At 42.0% G+C, this 21,376-nt stretch overlaps 1 protein-coding gene across 4 annotated transcripts in view; it reads left to right on the forward strand.

Moving 5' to 3' along the window:
- CLYBL (citramalyl-CoA lyase) overlaps positions 1-21,376 on the forward strand; it is a 187,056-nt gene that overhangs the window by 8,598 nt on the left and 157,082 nt on the right. The window contains exon 1 of one of the 4 annotated variants that reach the window (XM_083735338.1): positions 17,848-17,984. The exons of the other annotated variants lie outside the window; for them this stretch is intronic. Within the exon in view, the coding sequence (XP_083591464.1) occupies positions 17,863-17,984 (122 nt within the window). The 5' untranslated portion in view covers positions 17,848-17,862. Of the gene's footprint in view, positions 1-17,847; positions 17,985-21,376 lie in introns of those variants that run through there. 4 annotated transcript variants of the gene reach the window in all.

Below are 21,376 nucleotides of genomic sequence, written 5' to 3' on the forward strand. Positions count from 1 at the left end.
TATTGTAGGTTGAAGCTCTACTTGGTTTGCTTCATGAGAGCGCAATTATTGCTTTCGTCCAGTGTGGATTTAATAGTACTAAAAGTGTTTTTAAATATTCTCTACACCTCAAAATGTCAGCCTTAAAAAAACCCCCAAAAGTAGTACCTGATGTGATGGGCGTGTCATAAGAATGACTTACAAGGTTGTGTCATAGCCTTCCCTGAGGACTCTGATGAGGACAACTAGGGGGAGGTCATGGGTGAGAACCTGCCCCTGACTTGGACCTAGGCCTTCCTGTTGAGACTTTCCCTCTGGAGTCTCACACGTCCACTTCCTCAGCTCAGAAGAAGGTGGGCCCTTCCAGTGCCAGGGAGGCCCCTCTTCTGCTAGGGAGGAGGAAAGGGCCCGAGCCCACAAGGGGTGGCCTGCTTCAGACCAGGAGTTATCAGTAGGACAGGTGAGCAGTTGGACTTGCCCTGCCTCATTGCATTGAATTGTTGGAGCATCTTCCCATTCCTGTACAGTCTCAGATCACAGCTTCTGATCCTGGGCCCCTGTCTTAGTCCCTGAACTTTGTTTAGGGAACCCTGAAGCTCCTCTCCAGAGTTGATTTGATCCTTGCCTCATTGTTAGTGCCTCAGGGCGTCTGGACTAATGTCTGCTTATACACTATATGTTTCTGATTATACACTATCAGTCTGTCAGAATAAAACTTGACTACTTTATTTACACCGAAGGTACAAGTGTCGTTGCTCTTGGGTAGGAACCAAGAGACATTTATGTTGTTAATTCCCAATGTTGACATCTAATTTTAGGACCTGATCCTGTGGGTTGTTGTATCAGCAAATAACATGAGTAAATAACATGAGAGAGTAGTGACCACTGTACAGCTATGAGTAGATCCAGGGTGTCATGTGTGACAAAATGATATATATTTTTTCAGTTACATTAGTGCAAATCAGCACACACCTAAGGCTGCTTCAGTTGTTACCCAGAAATGCTACAAAGAGGATGCTCAGGTGACTTGCATGTCCTCTTTCATCGCTTCCAGAGAACATCTGGAGTGGCTTCTTGCACATCTTTCCTGGCAGATACTTCCGAGCTAGCATTTAGTCCATCTTCTGTTTGGAGCTGCTAGGGGGTGTTTGGAGCTGCCACCCTTAATGTGCAATATTATAAGAGGAAAGCAACTGACTCCACATAGTGAAGACCTGTAGACCTAAATCACTTGACTTTCATAGAATGCTGCTGCACCTATGATGATCACATCTCAGCTTATTACGTTTCTTATTTGGTTTCCTCTCTTTGATTCTATAAATACAGATGAGTCTGTACTTCAGCCTCCAGGAGTGCAGAAATCCTTTAGGGAAGATCTTCCCAAATGAGGTTTTTACAGTAGGTCTTCTGTCTTATATGACTGAGAGAGAGGAAGCAAAATCAGTCACGTATTGCTGTGTCTTAAATGTGGGATCAAGTTATTTTATTTGTTCTGTTGTGTATCACCTGATAATTAACAAATAATCTTTATTCCTTCTTGGTGTGCTGTGAAAAGCTAGTAAGTCTTTGGTTAACCATAGTTTGCATTTACATCCAGATTGGAAAACATATGTCTACTAGGTTAGGAACTAACTGAGATCTTAAACTATGGTTCAGAGTTTATTTAAGGTCCTGTCTTGATATGTACATGATAACCATAGTCTCCTTGTTTGAGTGTAAGAGGAAACTATAGTTAACTGAACTCTTATGACATGCTGAGAAGAGAGGAGATAAGGAATTGTTTGGACAGGTAGAAGGCTAATGCTGATCTTGGTTTATTAAGCTAAGATATGATTGAATCAGGCCTAGGTGTGTACTTGCAGCTATGCCTTGTTTGTAGGAAGAAGTGATGGTGTATGTTGTTCTTTATTACTTTATAAGTGGTTTCCCAAACTTGTAAAAATGTTACATGGAAAAAATATATATATACGAGAGAGAGAGAGATTGCATATACTTTTGTAAATCAAGAAAATCTTTAATAAAAAAATGCTTCAAGAAAAAATAATAAGTGGTTTCCCACAGTTGACTTCATTCATCTGAATAGCTCAGCCGACTTCGGTGATGTTTTACTAGATGGTACAGGTAAAGAAGCTAATTGAATTGCAGAGAAAGGTTGGAATCTAATGTTTCGTGAGTGAACTTCTACTTGCGCAATGCGACATCAGTTTCCTCTGCTCATCCCCTACAGCCTCCCTACACCGTGCCCAATATCTGCCCTGGAGAGTCTTCCAACCCTCTGAAGTATGAGGTTGTGCAGAGGGTTGCAGGGCAGAGGAGAGGTAAATCTTGTTATATGTGTGGGTCTGTTCCACTCATGCACAGTGTTGGATACAACTTCGTAGGGGTCTACAATGCAACTGAAGAATAAAATACTTCAGAGCTTGGCTTTTCCTTCACTCATCCCTCGTGTAGGGATGTCTGAAATTATTTATCTCATGTCCAGAACAGAAATTAATCCAGTGAATATGATAGGTGTATACTGTTGTTGTTTTCAATCTGCAAACAATATGCAATTGATTATGCATTACAAATCTTTGTTTGTTAAGGAGAAACAAGCCATGATCTCGGGTTTGGACACAATACTAAGCTACCCCTTTTCTGGTTTTCTTACCTGCGTGCCCAAAGAGCAAAGTGGGAACAATTGGGCTGCATGCACTAGTACATAGCTTCTGTAGAGTGTGGTTTAAGTAGTGTTTCTTGGCTTATCATTAGGTGTGAACACAGCCAATATGCCTTGTGAGTCTCAGATGCCAGAGATTCACAACGGGGGTGGACATTTGCAGCATGCTCTGCTTCTGAACCTTTACAAGACACTTGGCTTGCCTAGTTTTGGAAGGCAGAAAGCGGAGGTAGATAGATCACTGGTTGCCAGTGCAATCCGCCAATCCAGGGGCTGCAGGATGTGTGTGCAGGAACATGCGAATTCCAACAAGTACACATGTCCATGGTCTCATTGAGGAACCAGTAATCAAGTTTATAGTGTATAGGATTCACACAACAAAATCTGTAGGTCTCAGACTCATTTTAGCTAGAGACCACCAAAATACAAATAAAAAATACCCAAATAGATGAAAGAATACTTGCCGCAAGCAAGCCAGCACCTCTCACCACGTGCTACCACACAGCTAATATATCCAGAACGCATATGCTCCAAGTCTCCCTATTTTCCAAGGACTGTCCTGGATTTACAGAAGCTGGCCCGGTTTCTGATTTGATTCTGGAATGTCCTGCTTTTCCTTAGGACGTCCCTATTTTTATTGGAGAGATGTTGGAGGGTATGCTGAACTCGCAATCAGGGAGTGGCCTCTTAAAAATACAGCCACTCCCTTATTATAGCATGTCCCCCAATTCACCACAAAGACATGATTTTTCATAACACCCACAACCGCTGGACAGTCATAGGGTCCATAGTATGCTTACAGGAAGATGCAGTCAGAGTTTGTACATTTAGTACACATACATAAGTGCAACTGCCACTTTCTCTGAATATTGAGTAATACATATTTTGTAGGTATGCAAGAACAGTGATACAAACCAGTGTCAAAGTTCTAGAATGTCAAAGAAATAAACAACTATCTGATGTTTAGAAGACATCTGAAGGCAGCCCTGTTTAGGGAAATTTTCAATAATTGATGTTTTAATGTATTTATAATCTTTTGTTGGAAGCTGCGCAGAGTGGCTGGGGAACCCAGCCAGATGGGTGGGGTAGAAATAATAAATTACTACTACTACTACTACTACTACTACTACTACTACTACTAGAATTGCAGTATCCGAGGTAGAAATGTTTGTGCAGTTTGTGAAGTCCTGAGAACGGATTGTCTTGCGTTTTCCGCAAGCAAGGTGGCACCAATATTCTACTACTGCCTTTTAAGCTTGGATGCATTTTTGGTTCCTTGGGAAAGCATTGAAAACATATGTGTGAAGATGTGTGTGGCACAACCAGCTAATGAGACTGACTGGAGAACACACATTTCCTGTTAATTCCAACGTCTCGTACCTAAATATGTAGAGGATCAGTGAAAGGCACTAATTTAACTGAAGTGCCTTGAATCAGTGGGATTTTGTTTTGCCCTCTAATTGAAAGAAAATCGAGCTCTGCAGTAAAATATTTTTAAAACATTTAATCCCATTTCCTGATTGGGGAAGATGGAAGTGGTGTTGGCACACCCACAGCCAAGCTGTAACTGTGCATGAATCAAATTAGCAATTTTACTTACATTTTACTGGTTTCTCCTTTCATTTGCTGGCCTCTACTTGGATTTTTTTTTTTAAAGCAAAAAACCTAAAGCTCATTAGCACTGTTTTTGGCAAGTCACGAGTCATTAAATTTGGAAGCAATTTGTAGCATTTAAAGACTACTGTCCACAAAGTCCTTACTCCAGAAAAGTGTTTTAGATAAATCTTGTAGATTGAACTGTGTTGTTGTTTGTAGATTGCAGCCCAAATGGTTATATTTCGGTCCTCATCAAAGCTCTGAATATCACTTCCTGTGCACAATAGCTCTATACTTACTAGTTTAAAAACAACAATAACATGCAATTCCTGTGGTTATTGAGAGTTTGTTAATTTTGTCGGGGTTTGTGCATGCGGACTCAGAAAGAAAAAGTGACTCACGGGACAAATCCTATACATATAATCAGAAGTAAGTCCAGTTGTGTTCATGGAGGGTTACTTCCAGGTAAGTGGATATAGAGTTTCAGCCTTGTTTATTCATTTTTGTGCGAAAAAGTTCTGTAGTTTTATTCACTTTGGAGGTCAACGCATATTGATCTCTATTCTCCCTGTGCCCCTTTTTCTTCCCGGAGGAATTTCTCCATCTGAATTACTTCTCACTGCTGTAACTTTCGGGCTACAGACTTTACATTGAGAGCTCTATTAATCGTTCGAGCAACGGGTGTGGGGGGGGGGGAAATTGCTGCACCTGGAAAGCTTTTGTCCAAGGGACAAAGCTCAAGACATCCTTTCCCTAGTGGTTCTTCACCTGTGTGTTTGCCCTGAGATGGCCATAAAAATTCTGTGGACCTCGTTTTATGTGAGACCATTAGGCAACACGAGAATTTGGGACTAGCTGCCCTTCGTTCTTCGGGACACTGAAAGGTGCCATTTACAAGCTCTAAGCGCCTGCAGGAAAGCAAAACAGGCTTGTAAACTTAAATTCTACACCCTGGAAGGTCCCCGGTTTGTAATGGAGGCTACAGGCCTAGATTACTAACACTGCAAATGTGATTTGCGTTTTTTAAAAGAAAGCTAGGAAACATCTGTCTGCAGAAAGTGGACAGGATAGCCTATCATTCCATAGTTCTTTTATTTGGGGGGGGTATGATATTGTATTTTTGTGAGAAGAAAGTGAATGAATAGAATCCAGTGCTGTGTCCCCCCCCCAATATTGAGCTTTCAGTTTGTTGCAGTGGATTTAAATACTTACATTTATACAATATTTCATCTCTGTTCATGACCACCCCAGACTAATCTGCTCAGAAGTAAGGCCAATTTAATGAGTTTTACTCCCGAGGGAGTGTATATATAGGAGGGTAGCCTTAGTTTACAGGCTTGAATGTTTTGTTTTTTAGTATTGCGAAGAAGAATATCTTTTTTCCCCAAAGCACTTTTCCAGTATACAAAGGGATTTACGTTTCTCTCATATGCCATCCCAAGAAGGCAAGTTAGGCTGAGAAATGGCGACTTGAGTACAAATGACAGATTCATGACTCAACAGGGTTCTGAACCTGGGAACCAGCGCTCTGACTGTAGTTCATCTGCGGGTGGTTTTTCTTGAACTATTGACACCCATGAGCAGTAGTGGAATTATTGGTGTGAGTAAAATTACTTGAGCCATATCTTCTGCTAAATTCCAACGTCACATTGTTTTGCTTGCTCCCAAATGCTGTGTAAAACTTTGTCAAGGATGTTGGGGTTCACTGTGAGTCCTAGGGGTGGGGTGTGACCTGCACAGTTTGCATTCTACTGTCGCAGCAAAAGGACTGAATGAATGATTGTGGTCAAAGTACCCCAGGAAAATTAAGGTGCGGAAATAGGTAACATACGGCCTCTGTATTGCCCGAGGCTGTTTTGTACGGCCCAGGGGATTCATTTATAATCTTGAGACTCCCAGCTTTTACATTAAACAAGTACATCATTTTAATCTCCTCTGGCTGTAGAAGTAGGCTTGACAACATGATGGCAATGTGCAGTAAGCCAGAGGTATAATCAGTTAAACTGGATTCCGAAATATTGCTCTCCGGTCCTCTTGTTTCAGAAAATGCACATGTTGATTTTGGATGGCTTGGCTCCAGGGCTCTTCACATCTGGAGCTAACAACCCCAGAGTTACGAATTTAACAGAATACATGAAGCATGTTACTTGGTATTTGTAACATTCATCCAAATGATATGCAGATTTTGGAAACAGCATGGAATTGGAAGGTACAAATTAGATGCAGCTCTCTGGTTTTTAATGTTTCCGAACCCATTCTTTGTGGTGGACAAATTGCATTCTTTTGGGTAAGGACACATGGAAAAACTTCCTTTAGCATCCTCTGCCTGTATTTTTAAGGTACAGTAGAGCAGCAGAAATAATTACTGGAAACACTGAGATAGCATTAAGTGATAAACTCTGCCTGTACCCCTGAGAAGTGAGTTCTTTTTAAAGCACTTTGGTGTACTGTTCTCTTCCCACTCAAGCCCTCTCAAACATCTGTGACTGTCGGGTCCTTTCCCTCCGAGCTGATGGTCTTAAGCTATCTGTATAAATTTAGCCTCCACTTCTTTTTAGGTGGCAGCATAGCTAAGTATAAATGGATGGTACATTGTTACAAGCATTAATGATGAAGTTTCTTGTTGTTTGTAGTATTATTAATTAACCTCTTAACTTAAAAATCTAAAAGCAAGTACATGTGCAAGCATAGGCTGGGAGTAGGATCATTTTCTCCTGTACATTGCCTGTTATCATAATTCCTCTTTAGACTTTCCCCAACTGGCGGAGATGTGGCATGTAATGAATGGGGGCAGAGCCTTTTTGGTTGTGGTGTCCTTGTTTTGGAGTGCTCGTCCTAGAAACTCATGCACACTGTGAAATCTTTCTGGCACCAGGCAAGAATCTTATTTTCTCAGACCTTTTAATTTTGAGTGTGTGTGTGTGTGTGTTATTAATACTGCATGCTGTATTTATATGTTTATATATTCAATATAAACAAAGGGTGGGAAATACATTAGTAAAATAGGTAATTACTTTCTGGAGAATAAAGCGACATAGGTGCAGTCTTTGTGTTCTGGCCTACCACAAAGATAGGCAATGTGTGCCCTCCAGATATTGTTGGACTAGGATTACCATCATCCAAGACCACAATCTGTGGAGGCTGCAAAAAGAATAAAAAAATCCTCCATCTCTTCTACTTATGAGCCCCATGACATTCCAAGTGTTAGTATGGAGAATCTCCACACAGTGTCCAAGATACAAGTATTAACCATTAGACATTGTGGTATGCCACTGTGCATACTTTTAAGTCTCGACCTAGTTTAAGGCCGGTCAAGACAAACAGGGATAAAGGCAAAAGTGGATTAAGGACAGCCCCACCCCCACCCAGACTATCCACCTGCTCCTTTCAGGGGAACCAATCTAGAACTGGCAAATTTCCCTGTTCCAGGACCCAGGGAACTACCTATGTATGCACAACTTCCATCTTGATATGACACGGCTTCAGTTTTATTCATGGTTTGGAATAATTTGGGGGTGAGACCAAAAACCTTGACTGCAGCTGAAGACCTGTTTTCATGCTCTTCCGAGCTGCTGAGAGATATGAAAGATTCAGCCCTCCTCTCACCCCACCCTGAGGCCGCCTTTCTCTTCTGCCCTCTCTATATGCGGGCGTCAGAGGAAAATATTCCTATATGCTGCAATATGTCCCGAAACACCATTGAGCTACTGAGGTACCGTCACCTTTAAGGAAAAATTGAGTGTGGGTTTGAAGTCGACAAGTGATGAAAGTAGCCCTGAGGTTGTCAATTAGGGAAGCCAAGGCCTGGAATTGATAAATTATGGGGCAGTTCCACTTTGCTCCCCCCTCCCTCCCCTTTCTAAGGTTTTGTCAGATCTTTATTGCTCAGGATATTAAAGAAAAAAGAAAGAAAGAAAAAGTCACATCGACCCGTTTTCTGAAACGTATCCCACAAACAGTATTTGCTCAAATCCCTTTTGCCGTCACTTGGCTTACTACATTCTTAACGTAAAAGGCTAAAAGTACAGTAGTGGCAAAAAAAGAACAACAAAAAACCACCCTGAAAGCACAACCAATCTCTTCAATTTTTTTTTGTAAAACGTTAAGACTTTTGGAAGCAGATTTCTCTCCTCAGTGATAAGACTCTACTCCGTCTGCTGGTTTTTATGCATCATTTCCATGCATATGGAAATGGAATGGATTATTCACTGGGAGTTCTGGAATAGCTGTATGTTTCTAGAATCTTCTCTTGAAATAGGCTTGGGTTGCTTGGGTTGAAGTCAACGTACGGTTCTTCATCAAAGACGCCAGCCTTCCATCTTCCCCGCTCTACGCTTGCAGCATAAAAGTGGGTTGAAGAAATAAAATCCATGCTTCAAAGTATCTTTCCAATACATATAATCAGATTATAACTTGAACTCTTCCCCAGAACACTTCAATATTGCCCTAGCTGCCTTTCGCCATTGAACCCAACTCTGCCTGTTAATGAATTGAATATAAGTATTTGCTTGGCTTTGGCGGGCCCTACGGCAAAGGTTTACTGAAGGTTGGATTTACTGTGTGAGACAACTATCGTATTTTAATACATATAACGACTGTACAGTCTTTACAGTGCATTGAGAGCCTCTTCCCCTTGACTCTGTTTCCCCCTGTCTAAAATAAGATACTATTTTCTTTTCTTCTCTGTATCCTTGATTGGTTTGGTTGCATTTCTATCTCATCTTTTTCTCAAAGGTGACACACATTATTCTCCTCATCATTTAATCCCCACAACAACCCTGTGAGATAGTTTTAGGCCAGGCACCCCCAACCTGCAGCCCTCCAGATGTTTTGGACTACAACTCCCATGATCCTAGCTAACAGGACCAGTGGTCAGGGATGATGGGAACATCTGGAGGACCGAAGGTTGGGGATGCCTGTTTTAGGCTGAAAGTTCAATCAGTGATCTTTGTGGATGAGTGAGGATTTGAATCATGGTCTCCCATGTCATAGTATGGCTGTTATTCCTAGACTACAACTCCCATCATCTCTTACCATTGGCCAGACACTTGGGCTGATGGGAGTTAGGGCCAACAAAGACTTAGAGAGCCACAGCTTCCCCATCCCTTCTGCAGAGCCCGTGGTTCCCTCAGTTGACAGTTGTAGTTTGACGTGTGGAGTCTTCAGTTCCAAAATGTTGGGTGCACTCTGCACCCAGTTAAAATCAATGCAAAAGTCCAATTTGGACCAGTAAGTCTGGGTTTGTAGCTCTTGCTTGCCCATGCATGCACTGGGAAGTTTGGACAAGTCACTGTGTCACAGCCAGTTCAGATGTTCCTGCAGCTGCCAAACTTGTAGAGCAGTGAAACTGCTGCCCTCCATGTTACTGAACTCCAAATACTGTCATCCTCAGCCAGCATGGTGAGCTTGTAATATATGTAGGGCCACAAGTTCTCCATACCTGTCCGTTGCCTCTGTCTGGGTCAGGTTTGGATTGTCAGGCCCAATATAGGAGAGGAAGGAAGAAGAAACCAAGAGGTGAAGTCAGATAGGTGGCAACTGGGGCTGGAGGAGAGGAGCTCTCCCATCTGTGCTTCCACTTCAGAAGGGGGAACAGGGATTTGACCTCCAACCTCTGGGCAGAGTAGAGGGTCTCCCTGGCAGTGGGGAAGGGCTGTGGGCACCTGAGGGGAGAGGGAACAGCATTGCTCAAGAGCGTGAAGAGGGAGAGTGGAGCATTGTTGCCTAGAACTGGGCCAGCTTCTGCAGATGGGAGCCCCAAAGTAGTGCTCATTTGCAATCCCAATATTCACATACAGTGAGCAAATCTTGCCTCGTCTTTAAAAGTTTGGTGGATGTGGAAACTCTTTGTAGAATTGCAGAGTGGGAAGGGACCTCCACCTGAGATTGAGTCATGCTGTACCAACTGAGCATCTTGCCTGCTTTCCAGAACTTCTGAATCTTGACTTCCGAACTCCTGTGTCTGCTTCCAAGCCTGTATTGAGATTTGCCTGAATAAAGATCTCTTTATTACTTCTTCTACCTAAGAGCCCTTATCTGTGTTTGTTCGGCATAGAGTGTTGTTCAAGTGTGTGGTATATGCTTTTGAGCAGTGTAATATCTGAACTGGGGAGTCACAGAAAACCTCAGCAGGTACTTAATTCTGTAGTTAGGGGGGAAATGACAAAATTCTGGGTCCCCCCCCCAGAAGTAGCTGCCGTGACTATTCTCTTCCATGATTCCCCACTTCAGTGTTAATTGAAACTCAACAACAAACAAACAAATGGAAAATATTAAGAAAACAATGTATGCTTCCAGCATGAGTTCCCTTATTATCTTCACTAGTCTCATAGGGCAGAAGACATAAATATTGTAAAGCATTTTGAGATGGTGTTTCTAATTATATGTTGTGCGCTTATTTGCAATGCATTCATTCTTATGAAGAAAACAATTCTAGTCTCTTCGTTTAAGCTTCCTACAAGCATTTAAGAATGTGCTTGTATTCTAATCCTGTTCTCAGTAAGTATCCTCTTTTGAGATAAGTAAGCTAGCATTATACAATTATGCCACATGAGAACCTAAAAAACCTCCATAGAATCTTAGAGTTGGAAGGGATCCAAGGGTCATCTAGTCCAACCCCCTGCAATTCTCATCTTTTTACTAAAGCTGCAGTTGGATTCAATAAACGTGCATGGGGTTGTGCTGCGAGTTCATCCATTCACCTGCAGTGTTGCATATTATTCATAAGTTTGTTTTAATTCTGACATTCTAAGGAGCTCAAGGTATGTGTCCCAGCAGCACTGTCAGGTTGAGCTAACTGAGGTCATGGCAGTGGCTGTCCAGTGTTTGAACCCTAGTCTCCCCAGGATGTAAGTCAGACACTATCCTGTTACATCATACTGGTTCTTCCTCCTGGTTCTTCTTCCTGAGAGTTCAGAGCAGCTTTAATGTGTTTTCTAAGGCAGTCTCAAGTCCAAGCAACTTAGAGGTCTGACATGCTTAGTTTCAGCTGGAAAACTTCATCATATGCCGTAAGAGAAACCTCAGAGCCCAAGAACTGTGCCAGTTCTTTTACTGCACTAGGGGGTACCACTCCACTTGACAAGCCTTCTACCTGACTCAGTTTCCCTCTGCCAAAGTTCCCCTCTCTTAGTTTCCTGCCCCAGGATCACAATATCTCCTTCCTGCCCATTTCAGTTTCCCCTCAGAACCACACCTCCTTCCCTTTCCCTCCCTGCAGAGTTTCCTCCTCCAGGACTTGGCCACAGTACTTGGTGCTCTGGTAACTTCCAGATTGGAGTACTGCAATGCACTCTACATGGGGCTTCTCTTGAAGATGACTCGGAAACTTTAATTGGGCCAAAATTACTGGCTGATCTTCCTTTTAGAACTCCCATCACCCCTGTTTTCAAACAGTTTTGCTGGTTCATTTCTTAGCCCAATTTAAGGTTTAAATACATTGGTGTTTTAAGCCTTGTATGACTCAGGTCCCAAATATCTGAAAGACCACCTCCTTCGCTAAAGATGCTCTTGGGTTTTAAGATAGCACAGGAGGCCTTCTCAGTAGTTCTTCTGAACTCAGAGGGGTGGGGTGGGGTGACCTAGGAGAGGGCATTCCCTGTGGCAGCCCTTAAGTTGGGGAATTCTTTCCCCATCAGGCACTTTCATTATACAGTGGGACCTCGGGATGCGAACAGGATCCTTGTACGTCCGCATCCTGAATGGAATGTAAGACGCGACGGTGCGTCTGCGTGGGTCGTGTTTTGCCGCTTCCGCGCATGCGCGTGACATCCTTTTGAGCATCTTCGCATGCGCGAGCGGTGAAACCCGGAAGTATCGCGCTCCGTTACTTCCAGGTTGCCACGGAGCACAACCCAAAAGTGCTCAACCTGAAGCACATTCAACTCGCGGTATAACTGTACAGCTTTCATTGTATGCTTAAGATGCAGCTTTTTGCCCTTGCCTTTGACCCTTCAGATATATTTATATATTAGGACACAGTCTAGTTGTGATTGTAATTTGTCCTAAACGGTTTTAAATACTGTAGTACTAATAATACACACTTTCAAACAAACAATTCCTTCACGTTCATTCTAAATTAGTAAAGCCCCGTATGAGGACTGTACCATTTTAGGAACAGCAAATTTGAATACAGTATTGGCAGTAACTTGCGTTAAGTGTTATACTCATGGGGAGGACCAATGGGTGGCAAGGAAAGTGGCTGGGCCAATTAGAACCATCCCCCATGTTGCATGTGCCAACTAACTCCGCCCTTGCCATCCATACCTACAGCTGTACATGTGAAGTTCATGCTGTACATGTGGCTATCAGGTGGGCAGGGCTAGGCACCGAGCATGGTGGCAGCATTGGGTAGTTGGCATGGCCTTGCTCATAGGTTGGCCTCAGCTGTGAGTATAATGCTTGAATAGAGCTGTTGTGTGTTTAATATCTGATCTTAAGCATACTTAGGTAAAGGTAAAGGGACCCCTGACCCTTAGGCCCAGTTGCGGACAACTCTGGGGTTGCGGCATTCATCTCGCTTTATTGGCCGAGGGAGCTTCTGGGTCATGTGGCCAACATGACTAAGCCACTTTTGGAGAACCAGAGCAGCGCACGGAAACACCGTTTACCTTCCCGCTGGAGCGGTACCTATTTATCTACTTGCACTTGATGTGCTTTCGAAGTGCTAGGTTGGCAGGAGCAGGGACTGAGCAACAGGAACTCACCCTGTCGCAGGGTTTCGAACCGCCGACCTTCTGATCGGCAAGCTCTAGGCTCTATGGTTTAGACTTAGTACGAGTAAAATCAAAGAACTTCACTTCCAAGCAGTAGTATCTAGGAGCCGAGTGTCCAATTTTCCCACCCTGCCCTATTTTTCATTCATCCTACAGTTCATGAACCCCCAGCTCTCCCTGATCTTGTTTATGTGCTTCTGTTGTAGCCTTATTTCTCTTGTTTTGTTGCTGATCATAGGCGCCGACTCCATGGGGCCTGAGGGGGCCCGAGCCCCCTCAAAAAATCGTTTGGGGGGGCTCCGCCCCCCCAATAATTTAAGAAAATTATTAGTTATATTATGCTTTGTAAAATCACAAAATTATGTTGGTATTTTTTATTTTCCTTGTTTGACGATAGTTACCTTTTAAAATACATTCAGTAATGAGTTAAAACAAAGCCACTCCCGATCTAGAGAGGGGGTGGGGTTGCGGGCTCTCGACCCATCAACAATCTCGCGGGGCTGGCGTCAGCCCCTCAAGAAGCGGGGATTCCCCCTAGCTCATTAATATTCACCGCCCACGGCGGCAGCCAATCGGCTACCGCAAAGGGCGGGCCCTCACAGGTTCACTTAAGGTCGGGGCAGCCCGGGACTCGCCCCCTTTCGTTCCCCCAGCAGCAGCGGTTTGGAGGTCTTGGGCCCCCCCAATATTTTTTATAAGTCGGTATGGGCCCCTGCCCCCCCAATATTTTTTATAAGTCGGCGCCCCTGTTGCTGATTATTACATTGATTACCTCACAGTAAGTCTTCGATCTGTTGTTAGGGTTGCCACATTTTGAAGAACAAAAAAGAGGACACATTTGCCAACTTCTACTTTTAACAATGGATCCCTATGGCTCTCATTTCACATACCCATGAAAAAGAGGCTGTGTCCTGGGAAAAGAGGACATATGGCGACCCTACCTTTGGCAATTCCTGTAGTTGATGTTCTTTCATTATGGACTCTTTTGGATAGCTAGCATCACTTAATCTTTCATATAGGGTTATTAAATTAGCATCAGGATAAGTTCTAGGAGGCCATTACAGTTTAGGGTAGGACAGACTACCCGAAGAATGATGTTAACAGGCTTCCATATATAGTTGATGGCATTAGAGATGAAATAATTTTTCTGCCATGGCATTTTAGGTGTCATCTTTCAAGAGTCTGAAGAGAAATGATCCGATCCTGTGGACTGTTATCCACTGTTTGTATTCACAGTGGAGTCCTTTCTGTCTGCAACAAGCAAGACAACAAGTTCAGTCTTTATTAGACAGCTGGACAATGGTTACACATTTGTCTGCAAAAATCCCGCTCCATTTAAAACTCAATGGGAGTTGTGCTGTTAGGTAGAGGGCATGCACTACAAACCTTGTCTGTACAATTTGAGTTTATTTTTTATATTTAATTGAAATGGCACCTCCTGTCCCAACTGTATCATACTCCCCTGTCTAGAATTTAACACAGGCGCCATTATAGGCAGGACACCCTGTTTTTAAAAGCGCTCCCCCCCATTGCTTTTCGACAAAGAGGAATGCAAAAGTAAAAAGCCACCTTTTAATATATAGTTTGCTTACAGAACGCTGGGCTCCCCGAGTTGTCTAGCTCTTTTAAGTATATTTCATCTTGAAAGTTCTGAGAAAAACATATTTGAAAAACATTTCTGAACTGAGAAAACAGCACCGCAAGGGTTGTTGCTAGAGGCTGATTTCCACAAAGAAGTCAATCTGGAGGATTTCATCTCTGTTAGGATTTCTAAAATCTGCCTCAAAATTCTGCATCAAGATGAAGGCGAGAGGGATGATGGCAGGAAGTCTCAGCCCTGGAGATGTAATCTGTTTCTGAACATTTTGAAGACATAGGGTTGTTCCCCCTGGGGGGGGGGGTTGGGAGAAAATGGAAATTCAGTAGTGTTTGATTATCAATACCCATCTTGCCTATACATCCTTTAGGCTCAGAAACAACACATAAAATGGACTCACTGTGACACTACATTTTTTTCTGTAGCTACACTGTAGAGCAAACCTAGATGCCCTTAAATGTATTATTTATTCTAGCTATAGTTTATCAACGTCTCTGATCAGGGGTTTTTTCAGACGGAACTCAGTTCTGGCCTCTTTCAGGTGGTTGCCATTGCCATTCTAAGAGAATAAGGGAGGCGTTCATGGTGAGTTTCGGCACCTCTTTTTCTAGACAAATAGTACTGCCTCTGCCAATGGAGGTAGAACATAGCCATCATGACTAGTAGCCATTGCCTTGTGTCCTTCATGAATTGGCCTCGTTCTCTTTTAAAGCCATCCAAGTTGGTGCCAGGGAGTTCCATAGTTTAACTAAGCTGCAGTTCTGAACCCACTTCCTTGGAACTAAGCTTCATTGAGCTCACTGTGGGACTTACATAGGATGCACTGTAAGATACCCATACTGCAGAATATTTTTGAAGCATGAAGCTATACGGGAGAGGGAAAACACTACCAAACCCACTCCCACTACGAATGGCTTTTCCTTTTTGTTTCATATCCTCCTTTCCTGGTGAGCAGCTTGCTTGCTTAATGTGCCTATTTTATCTCCTTTTTTCATGCTGTAGAGTATGTAAATTTTATCCAGCATAATAACATATAGATACTATATGTAAGACTGAAATCTGTGATCCTGGCATGTGGGGATTTCTTTCTGTGCGCACACACTCCATAATTAACATAGTTTATGGCTTTTTCGAGGCTAGTTTCCTGGACAGTTGTGATCACAATTGTTCACTGTGTCAGTTTTGGAAAGCACATATAATTTCTCTTGTCCTTTTGCCTAACAATAAATAATAACAATAATTAAAAATAACAATAAAAATAGTTTTAAAAGAGGGCTTTAAAAAGTCTGCTTGTGACTGCATAGAGTGCCAGATTTTAATTACAGTTGGCATTTCTGAGTGTATTGCTGGCAGTGGAGACAGTCTTACTGAAAAAAGGCATAAATTTTGACACTGGCAATATGGGATCTCAGCGTAAGAGACTGTAAGCCGAGTACTGTTCTGCTTTAATGTACTGATTAAAATATTCAGTGTTAAGTGCAAAACTGTGCTAATCTCAGGCTTGAATTGTGTAATGATTTGGATTGTTACAAAGCAGCATATGTAATAGCTTCAAATAAGCATTTTTAAGGGGAGGAAAAATAGGATGCTGCATTGCAAGAAATATGGTTGGCATCTACCAGGTTTTCCATTAAGTTCCAGGTCACAGACAAATAAAGGAAGCATGTTAGGGGAGGAGGGGGAAAACCCTTTTAAAAAATAATTAGGGAGATGTCTGTTTTGTTCACCAGATGGAAAATCAGTACTTGTGGGTGGTCTGTGCTGGATGGGGCATCTCGCAATTGGCAGAACTATGCCTTTAACTTTTAAAGTCCTGGGACAAAATGGAAAAGTAATTGACTGTTGAAAACGCTCCCTTTCTGGATTCATATCAACCCTATTACATGTGAAGGTTTGGTGAGTTTCTGCCATTTCTTATATGAACACACCGACTTTTAAAACTTATTTTATTCATGCCTGGCTTTTCTTTTTTGGTAGTGATTATGAGGCACTTTCGTCACAGAGTTTGGGGTGCATGTTTTTATAAATGGAACACACACACCAGCCATACCTGAAGCCGCTCCGCTCTTCGTTTTACTTGTAGTTTTCATATTTTCAGCCTTCCCAGCGTCAAGAGCATTTTGCAACTCATTGGTTAACATTTCTAAAAGGTATTTCCACAAAAACCGACTTCATTAGCATTTCTGAGGACACAGCTTGTCTTTTATTTGTATGATCAGTGAAACAATAAAAGCATTGCAATAGAAGAGTAAAAGCGATTGAACTTTTAAAAGTTTGTGCTATTTTTGTGTGTTGTTGATTATTTTTAGTATACATGTAGAGATTTTTAGTAGCTTTCAAAAGGTGTTTTTATATTAGATGTACTTAGTTAACAGTTTTTATTTCACATGCAGTTGTAATTTTTCAGCAAACATTACAAAGTTTCTTCCAATTAAATGGTCGGTGCGCAAGCAGTATGCTCAGTCCCACTGATCCCATCTTTAAATGTCGTAAGAGCAGAATCCCAAGTATACTTATCTACAAGTAAGTCCCAGTGCACACAGTGGCACTTGCATCTTGGTAGACGTGCAAAAAAAGGATTGTTCTGCAGAGTTGCATGTTTGCACATACTTAAGATGACTTAACTCCTGTCAAAATCAGGGAGATTTAAGCAGCCTGCAGCCAGAATTGCTGTTTGAACAAATAACTAAATCAATAAATAGTGAAAGGGTGTAGGGATGACCAGTTTCTTATATACAAGGGACTGTTAATTGGAGGCAGAGCATGAGAAAACCAGCAGAATCAAAGGAATCCTCATAGTTATGATTTTAGATCAAGGGTAACGTTAACCAGTATGGGGATATCACTCACTCCAGTGCAATGGAGGCAGGCTAAAGAAAGTGGAGTTGGCTCCATTGCAGTGGATGGTTTAGCGTATCTTTGCCTCTGAGCTTGTCCCTCCACCCTCTGTGCTTGCTTTGGAGAAGAAGGGATGGCTCATCATCGTAAGGCCACAGACAACATAGTGTGTGTTAGTTTCTGAGCCGATTTTCCCCCCGGGAGGGGGCAGAATGGGCTCACCCAAAGCTACCACCAAGGACATTAATTATCGCTCTTTGCGTGTTGGCTAAGGGAAGGGCTTTGCTTGCCAACCCCTTCACCCCTGCTCAAGAATAGAAGCTATGCAGAAACACTGTGTCCAGGGATATTCCAGGCAGGCAGTACACTTCCACCAGCATAACTGGAACCACTTCTTTCAACCGAGAGGGGAATATTGGGCGATTTGAGAATCACTTGGTTCCCCCAGTGTTTTCCTGATGCAGTGGGGTATCTTGATAATGAAAGAAAACCCTCTCCTCCGCCTCTGCCTCTCCCACACTTCCCAGTTTGACTCCTGCAAGTCCATTCGTGGTGAACCTGCTTTTAGAAAAAGCCGGCTACACTTGCCTGAAAGCTGGAAGTGAGTTTTGAAAGCTGTACTGAATGCTGCATATTTGGGGCTCAGTTCCTGACCTCTTTCGATATCCGGTGCCTAAATATTTAGCCCTCGCTTGCTGTGTTAGTTAGGGTTACAGGTGTGTGCCAGTAATAACGCTGTGATGTCCCTGCTTATAAAGAGGGTACTGCAGTTGCTAATTGTGTGAATTGTAAGTTGTGAAGCTCCATAGTTGGATTTTGTATCAGCTGTGAACTCGCTTCATGTAGGCAAGATGCTAACTCTCAGCCACAGTCTCTCTCTCTCTCTCTCTCTCTCTCTCTCTCTCTCTTAAAATATGGTGGTAATAAGACTGATCTGCCTTTCGAGATCCTTATAGGAATTCCTGAGGGAGTTATAGAAAGCTTTCTGAATTACGTTTTTTAATTACTTAGAGTAAAATAAAAAATAAGAGGAGAAGGGAAATTGCCTCAGAGAAGTGTTTATGGTATTTGAGTTATGTTATCAGACGGTATATATGTACATCATACATTTTCTGAAAGCTCTGGCATTAAAAACACTTGCAATTCCTCCTCCATGCCTAGATTTTGTTCTTAAAATGCAACATCTTTTGGAGGCAGTGGTTAACAAGGCTTAGCACGGCGTGGTGGAAGTTCATATGTCTTAAATTGTTTTGAAAACTGAGGAAGCTGCACAGCTCTCTGGTAGCCTCTCTTTATTGAAGAGGAAAGAATATAATGGACATTGTATTTTGCCATGTGCCCTGCCATTGTTTTTAAAGAAAACATATAGTCCGGGGGGGGGGGGTGTCACAAGATTATGGCTCATTTTGGGATTTCCACTCTCTTGTTTTGGTCCCCTAAAGGCTTCTTGTATTATCCTGTAAAAGGAAAAAATGTAACTTTATTTTTACCAAATTTCCCTGCCCCAAATATCCCAGTGTTTAGTATATTTTGTAAAAGGAAGCATTTCAGCTTTTGCTAAGGCAGAGCCTTCAGAATGAAATAGCACCCAGATCAGATAGCAATATACCCAGTTCTTTCCAGATACAAAACAAGCTAAGCTGTAGTTTGCTCAGTAAAAGCAGCAATTACTTAATGCTTCCATGGTCTCCCACTCCTTTCCTCTGCCCCCCCCTCCATTCCCCCTCCCAGTGCCACAGATGCTTCACAGTCTGTCCTCTTTTCTTCTGGGCACAGCATACGGATTTTTTCAAAATACAACTCAAATTTTTGATGTGTGTGTTGTACTATTAAAAGCATAATTTAGACATTCATGACGGTTTACTACCAGCACAAAACAATGGTGTGCTGGAACCAACCAAGACTGTGAAAATGTTGTTTAACAGCTTCTATAATGCAATGTACCCAAAAAAAAAATGGGTGCTTTCTTTTTTTGGAGCTGGGGTGGGGGGTGGGGGGTGGGGGTGGGGTGGAAGTAAGCAGCTACTCTACCCTTACAAATCATGCCAACAGTAGCCAAAGCAGTATATAGTGAAATTAAGGTTGAAATAAGGTTTTACTGGAAGAACTAAGCCCCTCTGCTCTTTTTCAGAGGATGGCTGGAACAGGGTGAGCTTTATTCCCTAATCAGGGAATAAAAATCAGGAACATACCTTGTAAACCTGTTTTAATGGAAGGGGTAAATAACATTGTCACCTTTTTTGCACACTTATCTATTTATTTAGAGGTGTCAAGTATGGTTTACAGCAAAGCAAGTCAATATAAAACACAATAAGCAAGAACATTAAAATAACTCTCAACAATAACTAGACGAACTCTCAACAATAACTAGTTGGTCTTTAAGTTGCTACTGGAAGGAATTTTTTTTGTTTTGACTATGGCAGACCAACACGGCTACCTATCTGTAACAATAACTAGACGATTAGCAATATCATAATTTAAAAATAGCTTGGGGAAACAAAAGGAAATGTAGCTATACTGAACACTTAATGGCCTTAGCATTGTAAGCTAAGAAATGCACAAACTTTTTCTGCCCACAAACCATCTTTGCAATGCCAGTTCCATCTATTATAAGAAGTGTTCAATTAACCATAGTTTCTTTTTTCTTCTGAACCGAGAAACTATAGTTACTAAGTTTGGAGCAAGCCAGCATCTTAAACCATTTTAAGGGAGACTAACCTGGCACCTTCGTGACATATCTTTAGGCGGCAGGCAGAAACATTCCTCTTTTCCCAGGTCTTTGGCTAATTAGACAATCTGTGGCCTTTTAAACCGTGGGGGGAGTTTTATTGTTTTTGTTTGTTACTGTACTGTGTATCTTTGTATTGTAAACCACCCTGTGGTGTTTGGATGAAGGGCAATATTGAAAGTAAGTAAGTAAATACTCTCCTAGTTTGAAAGTAACAGGAAGCGGTGGTTAATTGAAGGGTTCTGGGGTTATAGCATGCCAAGAAGGTCAAATGAGGTCAACAATACATTATCAAAATACACATATGCAAGAACAACACTGGTTTTCAGAAGGACTCACGTAGATATCAGATTGTTTAAATATATGAAGAAATCAACATAAATGGGGGGAAATTAACACCTTTTTTAATCGCCAATTTTCGGTAACATATTCAGTTGTAAGGTAAAGTATATAATCTGGATCCAAGAGGACAGTTGTCATACTTTAGTCCCAAATAAGTCAGTGGAACAAGTTAGTCATGACTAACTTTGGCCCCATTGATTTAAATTGGATTAAAGCATGAGAGGCTTTCTCTGGATCCAGTCTATTGTCTGCATTGTGGAATGATGGACATTGAATTATGGCTAAACTTCGTACATGACAGTTTTTCATTTAAGAATGAATGTGCCTGTGCAGTATCTTAGCTTTTGTGTTGTTGCTTTTGTTGTATTATGGCGTGGTGCTGACTTCCATGTGTGAAGAAGCCACTGCAAAAGAGAACATTTATCTAATCTAATGTTTTTCAAAGGCAAGGGTTCCAATAACTGGGTGAGAGTCTTAAAGGGATGGAAAATCTGTTGTTGTAAATGAAGGCGAATTGGCCCCAAATCCATTGACTTTTGGATTAAGTCCAATCCCATGGCTTTGAGTCAGATTGAAGCCCAATCCTATGCATGTTTCCTCAGAGGAAACATTGCATTCCAAACATACATAAAGTAAAATTAATAGGACTTTTAAAATAATAATAATAATAATAATAATAATAATAATAATAATAATTTGTTTATAATTTTGGGCTGCTAGAGCTTTTCCACACTCATTAATTGTGCAGCTGCACCAGTGTAAATAAATAAGGGACACGGGTAAATAAGTAAATAAGAGACACTGGTGGCGCTGTGGTCTAAACCACAGAGCCTAGGACTTGCTGATCAGAAGGTCAGCGGTTCGAATCCCCGCGACGGGGTGAACTCCCGTTGTTCGGTCCCTGCTCCTGCTAACCTAGCAGT

The sequence above is a fragment of the Podarcis gaigeae genome (assembly GCF_964106915.1).
Source record: "Podarcis gaigeae genome assembly, chromosome: 4".
NCBI classification, from domain to species: Eukaryota; Metazoa; Chordata; class Lepidosauria; order Squamata; family Lacertidae; genus Podarcis; species Podarcis gaigeae.